This window comes from Bemisia tabaci, chromosome 9 (genome assembly GCF_918797505.1).
Source record: "Bemisia tabaci chromosome 9, PGI_BMITA_v3".
NCBI lineage: Eukaryota > Metazoa > Arthropoda > Insecta > Hemiptera > Aleyrodidae > Bemisia > Bemisia tabaci.
In genome coordinates this window covers 5,296,174-5,311,204 of record NC_092801.1, presented here as the reverse complement: position 1 = coordinate 5,311,204, position 15,031 = coordinate 5,296,174, and the positions used below count along the sequence as shown (strand labels likewise).

Sequence of the window (15,031 nt, the reverse complement as noted above, 5' to 3'; positions counted from 1 at the left end):
AGACTGCCGCCCGTACGCACTGACGGAATTACATTCATCAGCAGTAAATAAGATAACCATCCTTATCAAGAATTTAACTCAAGTGTGGGGGATATCGCAATTGAGCCGCATTACTCACCCAGTCTCGCTGGCCAATTGATAAGCTTTATTGGTTATGGCTTGGAGCAATCTCCCCCCTTCGCTCCAATGAACTGATATCACTTTCAATTTGATCAATCTAGCAGTCAGACTATCTACTCAGTGTCGTATTTATTTTGCATACCTTTTCCCCTATTGAGTGCTTTTCTGTCATGAATGAGCCAGAATCTTCTCAAATCAATGTGCAGTCCATTGAAGATGATGCGGCCAGTGCTACGACGAAAGAAAGTGACTCAGACAGTGTTTCTTTCAACTTCAAAAGCTTCGATGGATTCTTGGACCGAGCCATAGGAGAGCTGCAAACTAGCCAGCGCTCCTCTATTATTGTCGAAGAGGACGGCCGCTCTAGCTTTGTGGGGTCCGAAAGGAGGGATGGGAGTGGAAGTACGCCCAGTCTTCCGAGCCTCGATTTCATCCCCGTCATGGGGGTTCTTGATGATCAAAAGTATATTGTGTCAACAACCGCAAGCATAGCTGAAACTAGTATTATTACCGATAGTGATTTTAATGTTCCTCACAATGTTCCTCCGACAGGTCAAACTGATAGCAACAGGGAGTCCGGCGTTGAAAGTGATTCCGATAACATGGCAGAGTTAGCGGCACTCCTGAACACGGAGATCCCGGAGGGGAGGAATAGTCTCCTAGACAGTCACACAAATTTAGAACGGGTAGCTGAGTATTGTGAAGGAAATTATTTTCAGGTATGTATGCGCTAGATTCTTGTGGAAACCTGCTCTTCACGAGTATTTTTTTTACCATTGTGTTCATTATATTTGATACTGAAAAGTTTCAACCAATTCTTTTAGGAAAAATAATGAATGAAACGCAATTTTTTTTAAAACGAAAAGAACATTGCATTTCCTCCAGAATGCGTTTATTAGAGACATTGGACTCGATAGATATCGATCAAGCCCCTTGGCACCGTATGAAGCATGCGGATTGGTTCAAATAACTTTTCATTATTTTTTAGACTTTTCATACTTACAATAGATCTTGAAAGAGAACCTAAGTTCAAGAAAATTAAAGCTTTAAACGTTCCTTACCATGTTTTAGTGTTAGAACTCACTAGGCTACATTATATTCATGCTAAATTCAATGTTAAATGATAAATTTTTGTATAGTCCATGGTACGGTTGATTTAGTAATTTTGTCCAAACAAAAAGTGCTAAATCCAAGGGGAACTCAAATTCTGACGGCAATATTCTTTGAATATATTACGAATATAATGAAGTCTAGTGAGTTCTGACATTAAGAAAGAAGGTTATGAACATTTAAAACTTTATTTTCCTTAAATTTAGGTTCTCTCTCAGGGTCCACAGTATATTTAGACAAAAAGTCCAAAAAAAGTGAAAAGTTATCTGAACCAACCATGCTGTTGAGGAAAAGTGTTGAGAGGAAAACAATAATGCTAAATATTTAAGCCCAATCCACACTACCAAACTTTTCATCCGACATAATTGAACGAACAGTTGGATGGAAAGTTGAATGCATAAAAATTCGATTCAATTACGCTCCGTTCAACAACCGCCAATCGGATGGAAAGTTGAACGAAAAGTTGAATGTGACGTTACTTTCAAGTTCCCGTTCAATTTTTCATCAAATTGTTGTTTTCTGGCACCAGTATCACACTATCCAAATTTTCATTCTACAAGTCGCATTCAAGAGTTGAATGAATAGTTTGATATTGTGAATTGAGCTTAAAGAAGAGAGGTTGAGGAAACCTCCTGGGAAAAGCCCAAGAAGTAATGTCCATACTTTTATGGTAGAGAGAGATTTCTCTGCTGAATAAAAATCGAATCAACCCTCACATGCTGAATGTGGCCTTGCCAAGTGCCTGATTTTCAAACTAAGTAATGTCCAGGGCCTTCTAAGTGCTTGATTTTGTAGAAGGTACTCAAAATTTATTTTTATCTTATTTAATCCAGTTGAAAATGTTCAGCTCAGTGCTGAATACCAAGCAAATTTTTTCCTGAAAAAAGATTGAGATTGATGTGTAATAATAAAGAATACTGGTACAGTATTTTCTCACTATAACAACACTCATTATAACGAAAATCTCTCTTTTGCGAAGGAATTGCCCAGTCCCTTGAATGATTCGATATAGCGAGAGAGTACTGTATATCTGTTCAACCTCCTCCTCGCAACTTAAAAATTTCACCAGCCATCAAAAACCTACGGCAAAGGATTTCCCTCACCCATCTACTATGTTTTGCCTGTTGCAAACATTGAGATAGGCATAAAATAGGGTGAGATGATTATGATAGAAAAGAGGTAAAAATAGACAACATTTTCATTTATTGTCATGATAAGTGAAGAAGGCTGTGCTGTCAGAAATAAATTACAAAGGAGGTCTTTCGATAAATGCTTGATTTTTCATTCGTGAGGCTGCTTGAACGATGCCCCAAGAAATTGCCCGAATTGTGGAATAACAATGGAATCTCTCTAACCTAGTCGGGACTCTGAAGAAATATATAGGGTGATCCTGAAGTCCTCCATTATCCCTGTAAACTTGAGAATTCTTTCCTTTTTTAGCAGGCCCCCACAAAATATTGGGGAGGAAGGGGGGGGGGGGGTTCCCAAGAATCGTTTTCTTGGATCTAGGACTCCTGGGAACAATTAAAAAATTTCAAGTCTTCATCTCAACTTTTTCCAAAGTTAGAGAGGTGATGCCTGTTGCTGGCAGTGCAGGAATTCTAGAGCACCCTGTAGAATATCAGGAATTCATAGGAATGTGACACGTCTGTTTATTTACGTCGGTTTTTTTTTCAGGCTGAAAACAAAAGAATAGCTCTAGAAGAAACAAAAAATTATACCACTCAATCGCTAGCAAGTGTTGCATATCAAATAAACACCTTGGCGTATAATTTTCTTCAGTTGTTAGATCTGCAGGCTGTACAACTCTCAGAAATGGAAGGGCAGATGAATCATATTGCTCAGGTAATCCAACTTCACTTTACTCTTTATCATCTCTGTCAAAATATGATTCTCTTTTGTTGGAGGAAAGAATAGATAGTGCTCTCTTGTTGGTTGGGGACGGATTGCTCAGTGAGGTGAGCAAAAAAGAAAAAAAGGTAATAATCACCAAAAAACCTGTATTACTCCCATTTTTTAATGGAAAAAGTTAGCTATCATTTCAAAATGAGTATTTGTTGATGGGCCACATTCATTCCAAAACTCAGCATCCATTCAACTGTGAGAAGCTGGAATGCAGAAAGGCTCAATCCTTCTCCCGCAGATAATTGGACCGCATTTTGCAATTTGGAACCATAAATTCTAGCCCGGTTTAAAAACAACGTATGTGCCATTAGTTTCCCTATGCACATGAGTGTTTTTTCAGATGAGCCAGAATTGGACTGCATTTTGCAATTTGGAACTATAAATTCCGGCCCAGTTTAAAAACAACGTACGTGCCATTAGTTTCCCTATGCACATAAGTGTTTCTTCAGATGAGCCAGAATTTATAGTTCCAAATTGCAAAATGCAGTCCAATTTATAGTTCCCAATTGCAAAATGCAGTCCAATTGGCCCTCCTCCATTTTCCACCAAAATTGGTCAAGAAGGAAAATTTTTTATCATTTCCCTCTGCCGGGGAAAAAAAACAACCTTCTAGTCCAAAAATATTAGGCCCTTTTTCCTTTAAATCAGCTTTGAAACAAACAATTTTGAAAAAATCTGACAGGATTCCTTTTTCCTAATCTCACACAGGTTCCTACATTTCATCTGATGGGTGGGTTGCAAGGTCGTAACTTTTTGCACCCCTGGTGAGATGCCTATTACTGTTTTTCCTTCTTTCCTTGGAACTGTGCCACACATTGTCACAACCTGTACTCTTTTAACAGCATGTTAAAGCCCCAATTTTTCTCCTTTGACTTGATGTACTATTTTATTTCAGCTGAGAACCTCCAAAAACTTGTGTAACTGAGAAAAATTGTTTATTGCAAATATTTGTCACCTCAAATTACTGATCTAGCTATGCATTCCAACTTATATTTTTTAACCACCAGAATGTTTAATATTTTAATTTTCAGATGGTAATGATTCACAAGGAGAAGGTAGCTCGAAGAGAAATAGGTGTACTAACTGCTAACAAGACCACAAATCGCCAGTATAAAATAATTGCTCCAGCAAGCCCAGAAAAGCCAATAAAATATGTTCGCAAGCCTATAGATTTTAATGGTTAGTATTCGATTTTTCTGCCATTTTCTCAGTTTCAAATATTGTTGTCACAGTATGGTACCATTGCCCTGAATGTAGTTTTAGTCATGCCCTAAAGGAACGTAAATGTGATAGACAAGGAAGAGGGACTATCATATAATAAGTGCTAAAATCACCAAAAGGTGAAATTTTCAAGGCTTTGGAAAACAAATGTCTCCTAGCCTACTTAATTAAGCTCCTATCACAAGCCAAGATAAAAAAAATGGAGTCCTGTCGCCTAATGATTCAAGAAGATGCTGACTGACCCTGAATGAAAATAAAAATTGATCCTCAGCTGTGAATTGTCAACTTCTTAGAGCTATTAAACAAAGGTGTATTACCGTAATAATACTTTTCATGAGACTTATGATTTTTATGACTTTTTTAATGATACTTTTTATATCCTTGAAGGGATTCCCTGCAAATCAAGTAGCTGTTTGAGTATCAGTAGTATTGGAAACTTATTGCGCAGTATTTCAGAAAAATTATTTGCATTTTGGCTGGAGCTCCTAACTGTAAGGATCAAGAGCATTAGATTTATTTAGACTGCGTTTAGCAGAAAAGGACTAAGCTCATCAGCTATTGCCAAATTTAAGTGGGTAATTTAATATTTTCCAAGAGAATGTACTTGTGGATTCCTTCAAAAATTTTAAGGAATTTGCTTCGTACTGTGCAGAAAACTCACTGAAATTTGCACAAAAATCCACGCAAACCGTTTTTGTGTAAAAAATTAAATTCCCCTATTAAATTTGGCAATGACTGATGTGACTTGGTTCCTTTCTGCTTGATGCTGTTCATTTGCAAATGTATCAGTTTTTTAACTTCAAATCAAGTTCATACCTTCTTGCAAATTACTATGAATAATTTTTGCATCTTTTGGAAAATTTCAGCGGAAAATCAGCGAGTTGCGATCCTCAGCAATCAGACACACTTCTCAGAGTGGTCGCATGGACATAGATGTAAAATTAAGAAAGCTCAATTTTGTATGTTCCGGTTGATGGTGTTCGAATCATAACCATTCTTATTTTCCTTCCAGCTCTCGACGACATCGGCCATGGAGTTCGCAGCAATATGCCGAGAAAAAGCAGCGGGGTGGAAGTGGAAGTCAAGGTTCCATCCATCCTCCCAACGCATCTCCCCTTGGCGTTGGCCCTGCTCCTACGACCAAGCCACCCACACCGCCATCTGTAATCCGTGCTACTGGATCTCTCAGCAAAAGCTCTCGTGAATACCGTACTCCCCCTGCAGTAGCTCCGCCTCAGGTAAAAATTTACGATTATCAGTCCTAACTGAAAAGTCTGTATTTAAGAGGTGATTAATTTCACTATTTGGTGGCAATTCTCTATGAGGGATGCACTAGAGATGTCCTCAATCTTCAATGGGTCAGTTGCGCTGGTCACAAAATCGTGTTTTGATGCTTGATTCTTGCAGATTCGCTAAAAATAATAGGTCTGTCCAAACTGCAACTTTCAACGTTCAATATTAACCTAGATATCGCCCTTTGAAAAAATCAGGTTTTTGATGTCAAAAATCAGAAGTTTGAAGTATCTGCAGATGCCTGCAGTGCTTCAATGGCTGAGGAAAATTCACATTCTCCATAAACTTTTCATGTCATTTTGATGGGAGGCTGAGTTTAAAGATATCAATAAAATGAGCATGTAAGAGTTGTCTAACTTTCTCTTCATCAAGAACCTGTGCAATTATAGTAACAATACTTAAACTTTAAGTTACAACCAATATTTGCATAGTTCATCTAAGTATGAGGATCTTCTAGGTAGGTCAACAAAATTTTACACTGGTTGCTCAGTGACAATCTAAGACAGCATTTCCTACTTTAAAGCAGGTGTCTTAGCAATCTGATACATTTCCATTGATTACTCCTCTGAATGGGTCAGTTGTGCTGGTCACAGAATCGTGTTTCAATGCTTATTTATTGCAGATTAGCTAAAGATAATAAGATCTGTTCCAACCGCAACTTTCTATGTTCAATATTAACCGAGATATCGTCCTTTGAAAAATCGGGTTTCTAACGTCATCCACCACGGTAGTGACATCCGTGGTTTCTTCAACCTTGCTTTCATCAGTCAGTGACGCACTGATTACTCAATGTGAAACTTGGATGAAAACAAGGTGGAAGGAACCAAGGGTATCACTACTGCGGTTGATGACGTAAAAAACCCGACTTTTCAATGGGCGATATCTTGGTTAATATTGAACGTAGAAAGTTGCGGTTTCAACAGATTTTATTATCTTTAGCTAATCTACAATAATTAAGCATCGAAACACGATTCTGTGACCAGCGCAACTGACCCCATTCAGATGGAAATGTATCAGATTGCTAAAACACGTGCTTTTAAGTAGGATTTGCTGTCTTAGATTCTAACTTAGCAGCCAGTGTGAAATTTTTTTGACCCATCTAGAAGATCCTCATATTTATATGAACTATGCAAGAATTGGTTGTTACTTACAGTTTAAGTATTGTTACCATAATTTCACAGATTATTGATGAAGAGAAAGTTAGATGACTCTCTCACATGCTCATTTTATTGATATCTTCAAAACTCGGCTTCCCCGACACAAAAAGTTTACGGAGAATGTGAATTTTGCTTGGCCATTGAAGCACTGCAGGCGTCTGCAGATACTTCAAACTTCTTATTTTCGTCTCTTTGTGGGAAAAGAAAAACCAGTGTGTGCAATATACAGTAATTAAATGACGCTTTATCATGCACAGTGATTTTGGCTGCAGAAAATCAGGATGGGTTTTTTTGTGGAGACTTACAGCAGGCTCCTATGATGTATCATCAGCTTTTTTAATGCTGTAAGGTGCATATTGATAATTTCTGTTTAATTCACAGGTACCCAGCCATTATGCTCCAAACTATCCAATCGGCCATCCTAGAAGAGAACGTGGCCCAGGTTACAGCACGCTACCGCATGCTTCATCTCACCATGCTCCACAGATTGGAATGGTCCACCCACAGCCACAGCAGAACAATACTTCAGTTCTGCAAATAAATAACAATGCTCAGACCATGCCTCGTAAGTAAAATTAAACTGTTTTAATCAATTCCCCTTTGCTCATTTTCCTATTAGCAGCGCCCAGCTCTTGCAGAAATGTAGAAAAGTGTCAGAGTAGAAGTTCCTCCTTTACTTAAAGTCCAAAAGACATTTAAGAAAAGAGATTTGATATTTTGATGCCATCTGCCATTTTTTCAGAGCCAAAGATCTTCTATTTTGTAGGAGGAACATTTTGCTACGAGAAGGGTTGCACCTCAGATCAAACGCCAAAAAATATTTTGGGTACCCGAGCCTGACTTTTGTACATATCGACGATGTAAGTTGGCAATCACATAACTTACTTTGCAACGTCGCAAATTTCCTGACATACTTTATTTTTTCAACAGAAAACTACTCGACAACAATTCTTTAAATCTGCCATGATTTTTCTTCTCTGTGCCAAGAAAATTCTACAAAAACTTCAAGGAATTATGTCAATTTGTTCTCCTTTAAAAAAATAACATGGAGGCGGAGATTTTCAGACACTGCAAACGAATTATGTGATTGCCGACTTACACCATCGATGTGTATTTTTTGTATGTATCTGGTGCATGGCTCTTGGTTAAATCAAAACACTATGTTTGTTCCATTTTTTTAAGAAATGATGTAGTGAAATTAAATTTCGGCTGGTTTGTAAAATCAAACAAGCGAAAATTTTTAAGCACAAAAAATCAGGAAGTTTCATTCACAATATCAGGAAAATCTCAAGAAAATCAAAAACAAAATTTTAGTGATATGGTGTTTTTGAAGCTCAGGGACATACTGCAAAATAGAGAGCTCATATTTTATCTCTTTATTTTTATTTTCAGCTCCGCCATCGCCTCTGACTCTGGCGAATCATTCAGCATCAGGGATGGAAATGATTAATGATGGGCGGCAATACCTGCATACATTGCCACGACATCCATCGAACAACTCACCGCCTTTACCACCCCCGCCAGAAGAGGAACATGCTCGCTTCGGACAACCCAGAGGTGCCACTAGAGTCATGCCGATCATCCCAGATGAGCATGATCTACCGGGCTGGGTTCCTAAAAATTACATCGAAAAAGGTATGAGTTTTGTCTTATTTTTTATTAGGACTTTATCTTTTAAAATAGCACCACTCATTTCTGTTCATGACCATGATTAAACCATTGACTTATGATTTACTTTGACCCTGCCGGGCCAGGAATTACGATTCAATTTGGCGAAAATCAGTAACTTTGAACACTTCAAAATAATCCAGAAATTTTTTCTCTAAGGGTGAAAATTGACAAAATAAGCATTCACAATACAACATTTGAGAAAATTGGTGAAAACTTTGAACACAATGATTTTTTTATGGTGGTTTATAGCTGTCAAAGTCGCAAAAATCGCAAAATCAGCGAAAATCAGAACATTTTGACGTTACTTCCAGTGCAAACGCACAGTAATATGAAAATACTGTAACAAAACAAGAAATTACCGTACACAATAAGTCATAGGGTGGCCACACTACTCATATAAACATTGATAAGAGCGCAATCTACCGGAGAATCACCGAAATAACGCAAACAATCGACAGGCGGTTCTGAGCCGTCTCTTCAGATCTGGCCCAGCGTAGCACGGATGGCTGGGAGCCGTCAGTTTAAGTCAATGGGTTAAAAAGACTTTTCTATCCATCTTTATGTTTTTTGGTATATCTCTCCATAAATATTTTGATCTGGTTTTCAGTTCTAAGTTAGTGAATGAGCTTTATTTTTCTCCGGAGTTTCTTGGTCTACCTAAATTGAGAGAGGTTACTTATTCTTTGTAGGGTGGTTCAGTAATAGAACGATCTTCCAATGGATATACAGGATTGTCCAAATTCAATACATTTTATGTTTCTAGCAAAGATGCGGGCTTTGAGAACCTATTAATTTTAATTTTTGTCAGAATAAATTTTTGTATGTAATGTGGTAGTGTAACAGTTTGTTGCCTCAATATATTGTTTAATGTTTTTGCTTGTATCTCGGGTTTCACCTGTGCATTGTTTTAATAAATAATTAAATGAATAAAGACTTTATAAAGGCTTGGTTAAATTCTTATTTCGAAAAGTACCAGAGTTGGTATCTAAACATTTCTCAGAGAATGAAAATAAAGATAGACTTAAAAATCCTAGAAAATATTTCTAGGCAAAGTCTGTACTTCTCCGATTAAAGCAACAGATGATTTTCTAGACCTTTAGAGTGCTGCAAAAACTTTGCCATCTCAATTTTCGCTTTATCTTGTATTTTAAATATTGGTAGTTATTCAACGTTATTCTGTTTACCTTTATCTTCCTTCTAAAATTATAAACCAACTGTAATAATTTGTCTCTTGTCTCTTTCAGTGGTTGCAATATACGATTATTTCGCGGACAAGGAGGATGAGCTTAGTTTCCAAGAAAGCGCTGTCATTTACGTTCTCAAGAAAAATGATGATGGCTGGTGGGGAAGGTGTCATGGACGGAACAACAGGGCTTTTCCCTGGCAATTATGTAGAGCCGTGCATGTAAAAAATGCTGTGCCACTAGGTAGTAATTTTTTCCAAATTTTTGCACTATTGTGTTTTTTCTAGGCAACTGAGTTACAATGCTTATGTTCGTTTCTTTTACTTCATGTAGCAAAATTATCTTATAAGCTCAGATTCCTTACAGGCTAAGGAAAATCCTGATAGCTCATGTTTTGTTATTATTCTTGTAGTTATATTTTGTAAAATATTTCAAAGTAATGTTTTTTAAAAAGTATTGTTGCCAGTGCAAAGAGCTAAATTCAAGTTAATGATGACTTTTTGCACCTGCAATTGCATTTAAAATTTAGGCCATGTAATCTTAGTTACTAGAGTGCTCTTATTTTCTGTAGTAACGTTGGAAGACGGAAGTATTGTATAAATGGCGCAAGTCAGGAAACAGGAAAGATATATTACACTCACAGCTGTCTCTGTGCACGAAGGTTCTTTTCCCGAGTGATAATTGAACTACATCTTGCATTCAGGAACCAATATTTCTGACTCATCCCTATAAAAACACACATATACACAGGGAAACTAATTAGACATGAGTTGTTTTCAAAACAAGCTAGAAATATTAGTTCCCCATAACAACATAAAGTCAAATTGGATTACATTTCATCATAAGAGCATGTTGTCTGGAACCTGGGGAAACTGGGAAATTCTGGGATTCATCAGAGAAAGAAACATCCGCGAAAATCAAGAAATTTTTCAGGTCAAATGATTCTTTAAACTGGTGATTTGTAGTAATTTGGCTTCAAAAAATTAGACAAAAGCTGGACATTTTTTTTTCCTCAAACTTGGAGAAAATCCTTGTTTTTTAACAAGAAATTCTAGGGGAAAACAAGTGAAATTCCTGAGTTTTTAGCAGGGCAATTTCTAATTGCAAAATTTAGTCCAATTATACCTGTTCTGTCAATTTTTTTCTTTACCAACTTTTTTGAAATGAAATACATGAAAGGCTTGAGATATGCATTTAAGCAACTCATTAAGTTCATTCGTCAATTGAAATACATATTACAACGAATCACTATTTCCGGCTAATTATGAAATCAATGAATGTCCTAAAAGTTTCTTCATGAAGGTGGGTGTTTCCATAAACAAACCAGAAATAATAGTTCTTTATTGCAAAATGTGGTTTAATTGGTGCCGAAAAATGTGAAATCTTACAATAAACTGAAAAAAAGCTTTCGGAAAGCTGAAAACTAGACTGTGCTGTTTCAAAAATTTCGAAGTCTATTGTCAACTCCCTTCTTCTTTGTGAATTACTAAAAATACATTTTGATAAAACTTGAAAAGCATGTATCATCATGTATTTTCAGTCATTCTGAGTTATGTAAAGCATATTTTTAAGGAAATTGTTGCTCTGATTTAAGTTGTATGTATTTCTGTAAGTGAACGCACTCTAACAAATGCATGGATAAGACTAGAATCAGCCCAGTGTGTTGCCAGTTAGGGAAAACCAGGAAACGTCAGAAAAATGACAAAAATGTCAAGGAAATATTGTTTATTCACCTTTATTTGCTTTCTAGAATGGGTTTGACAAGTCAAACAAAACATTTTTCCTAAAAATTTCTTTCAAACTATGTCTTTTTAACCATCCGGCATATCTTTAATATTCCAAAAATTTTACCAAAATTTGCCTGGAAAATTAAAGAAATGTCAGGGAACTTCATTTTCTAAATTCTGCGTCAACCCTGCCCGCCCAACTGCATTTCACTTTCCCTAACATTTGCTCATGTTTTATTCTATCAATAGTACGCTAAATAACATAAGGACTTAACATTTTCTGAAATTCCCGTTGATTATTAAGAATAAATTCAAAATATTTTAAGTTATAATGTTAATGAGTTTTCTATTAAAAATATAAAACAAGAGCAGAAATCAGGTGACGCGTGATTCTTGTATCAAGGCTGATTCTTGTCAAATCCGTCCAAATGGACCACATTTTGCAATTAGGAACTACAACTTCTGGCTCATTCGTTAAAGCACATATGTCCATAGTGAAACTAAATGTACATACGTTTTTTCTAAACTGAGCAAGAAATTATAGTTCCTGCTTGCAAGATGTAGTCCAAATGATCTTCTCTCATTATGTACTCTTAATATGCGACCCATGAATCCTTGTAAATACTATTTTACATTTTTATTTATTCTTTATTTATATATACCTTTTTTTCCTCTGAATCATCCTTGTTGTATCACTTCTGCTGTTGTGTATTTTAATTTATTCAGTTTAAATAATATTTGTACAAGAAACAAATCAATATTATTATTTCTCATTTCCTCGCTATAATTCCAATTTTTCTAGCACAGCTGCTTGCAAGAGGAACAAAAGTTAGAAAGCGTGCACCAGACATGACATTTCAATGGTCATTGTGCAAAACAACGTATCTCCGTTTGCAACATTGCAGACTTCCTGTTGTACTTCATTTTTTCTTCGAAAAACCGGTCAACATAATTTCTTGATAACTTCCTTGATTTTTCTTCCTTATTTCAGAATATTCTTTATGAATTTCATACGATAAGGCTGGCTTGTTTCTCTTTGAAGTATTAAAATAAGAGCCGAACTTTTGAAACACTGCAACAGAGATACATAGTTTCGCGTTTTGGCTTTCGAGTGGTAGTCTGCTTTTTGAAACGCGAGTAACAGATGCACAGAAATGCAAATGTCACTCAAAAAGATTGTGTCAAAAATGCAAAAAATTTGTTTGAAAAGTAGACTTCTGCTTTTTTTAGGAGTACTGATTCAGATAGGCTAATTGAAGAGTTTAGAGAGCAAGACGCACAAGAGCAGTTTTTGCCATTGTAAAAAATACATGTTTTAAGTTTCGACATTACATGGATCCTTATAGCAGAAAGAAAGTTCAGACTGACTTTTTGATGCTTAAAAATTGGAATTCAGGAAGCGAAGATTTCACAGAATATGCATTAAGACTAGTTTTACTTAAAATCATTAATATGTCAATTTTTCTCAAAAACCGCACTTATGCGCCTTGTCCTCCAAGCTCCTCAATTGTAGTTAAAGCTGTGCAATTTTCAAAATCCCTTTGCCACAACTCACTTACCTACCTTTTAAAGAAATCCCAGAAACAGGTAGGAAACTTCACACGGAACAGACAAGAAAAAACAGCAAACTATTAGCTAATACATCGCCTTTAATCTGAATTTAGATTGATTATCTTTGATTTACAGTTTCAATCATCAGTAGCTCAAATGATATCATGATCGATTATCTTACCACTGAAACGAAGAATCAAAATGTCCACTGTCCAAATTTGGGTTTGATTCGACATCCAGATTTAACAGACGGTGTTTCTAAAGAAATCCCAAAAACAGGAAACTTCACAACGAACAGACAAAAAAAAAACAGCAAACTATTAGCTAATATATCGCCTTTAATCTGAATTTAGATTGATTATCTTTGATTTACAGTTTCGATCATCAGTAGCTCAAATGATATCATGATCGATTATCTTACCACTGAAACGAAGAATCAAAATGTCCACTGTCCAATTTGGGCATGATTCGACGTCCAGATTTAACAGACGGTGTTTACTGCTAATTTGTTTTCGCCGACGTCAGTCACGGTTTCACCTTGAGACGTTTGTGAAATGAAATATCAAAACGAGAATGAGATGCGCTCGTCAGGAATGTATTAGTTCTGCCAAAGAACTTAAGCGCCGCCGTGCCGACCTGCCAGCCGCCGCACAGTGGAACGAGGTAATAGAAGAGGTCGGACATGAAATTTTCGACTAAAACTGCCAATGGACCACTAGACAAGGTACGAATTTCAGCATTCTGATACACGTGTCTTCACCAAAATTTCACGTAAAACACGATGCGCACAACAAAAATTACCGAAATCGACTAATTCCGAAGATACTTAATGATTCCTGATGCGTCAATTCAAACCACCCGCTCATGAAAACTCAATGCTCTACGTGATTCACATCGCGCGCTAAACGTTATCATGAACGTCTCTGCGATTAAAAATCTGGCAACCTCAATCTTGAAACTTTGGCTCAGCCATAGCAAATTACATATAATTTGAAAAACACATGGTGGAAAATGAGCATTGCTCGATTGAGAAGCTTGCTGAAATCGTTGTAGTGCGCGATTAGACTCACGTAGAGCTTTGAGTTTCTTGTGAGCGGGCAGTTCAAATTCCTCGTAACCAATGTGAAATAAAAATATTATTATCTCCGTTAGGAGTTAATTCCAGTAATTTTCGTTGCGTGAATCGTGTTCTACGTGAAATTCTGGTTAAGACACATGTATCAGAATGCTTAAATTCGTCCCTTGTCTAGTGGTCCATTTCGATGTTAATTTCGTCATATTTAAAATTTCAAGGGGTGCTTCTGAAAGGAAATTTCACGAGGAAACCAATGGAACCACTTTTAAAACCTCAAACGTCTGTATGAACGGAGTTATGAGCGCTTAAAGTTTGCAAATTTTGTCCGACCTCCCTGATTGACTCGATCCACCGTGCGCCGCGCCGCAGCAACGTCAACGTGTGATTTTGACCCCGGCGCCTTCAAGCCGTAGATTATGCAATCAGGCGTGACGTCCGTCATACCGGCGAACACGGGCCGACTTAGCTTTCATTCAAACGTCAACCACGTGTTTATGGCATTGCTTGTGCTCTGCTGAATTGAAAACGTGTATCCCAAGTAGCATTATTGCGAAAGAAAAATTTACCCCCCCCCCCCCCCATCCCAAGAAAAACTAACAAAATTGCGGAAAAACTTACGTAGGTACTCAAAGAGAAATAATGAAATATACGCAAGAGAAGTAATAGAGAAGTAATATTGTACGTAGTATATTTTGTGGAAAAAACTCCGTGAAAACCAGGTGCCTTTTTACATTTAAACTCTTTGTTTGTGAATTTTTTTCGTAAAATCACATATTCTCCTGGTATGAGGAAAGAATATACTACTCGGTCATGTTCTCTATGCGTTTATCCGATGTGTGATTTAATGAAATTGTCTAAAACTTTGCAATGTACCTACAGTGGCTGACACACACCACAAAAAAGGAAAAAAAAAAAAAAAAAAGAAAAAAAAAAAAAAAAAAAAAAAACATAATGGGTTCTGATTATATTCAGGAATTTTTGACCAGTTTCTTGCTAACATTCTCAAACTGTTTGCAC

The 15,031-nt window shown here is 36.7% G+C and overlaps 1 protein-coding gene across 1 annotated transcript; it reads left to right on the top strand.

Moving 5' to 3' along the window:
- Window positions 1–101: 101 nt before the first annotated feature.
- Abi (tyrosine kinase Abl) lies at window positions 102–12,142 on the top strand. Its single transcript, XM_019049749.2, is given in 9 exon segments — window positions 102–839; window positions 2,908–3,075; window positions 4,167–4,314; window positions 5,369–5,389; window positions 5,392–5,594; window positions 7,188–7,371; window positions 8,199–8,441; window positions 9,722–9,822; window positions 9,824–12,142. Coding segments are annotated over 9 exon segments (1,680 nt in total). The 5' UTR covers window positions 102–290; the 3' UTR covers window positions 9,887–12,142.
- Window positions 12,143–15,031: the final 2,889 nt, after the last annotated feature.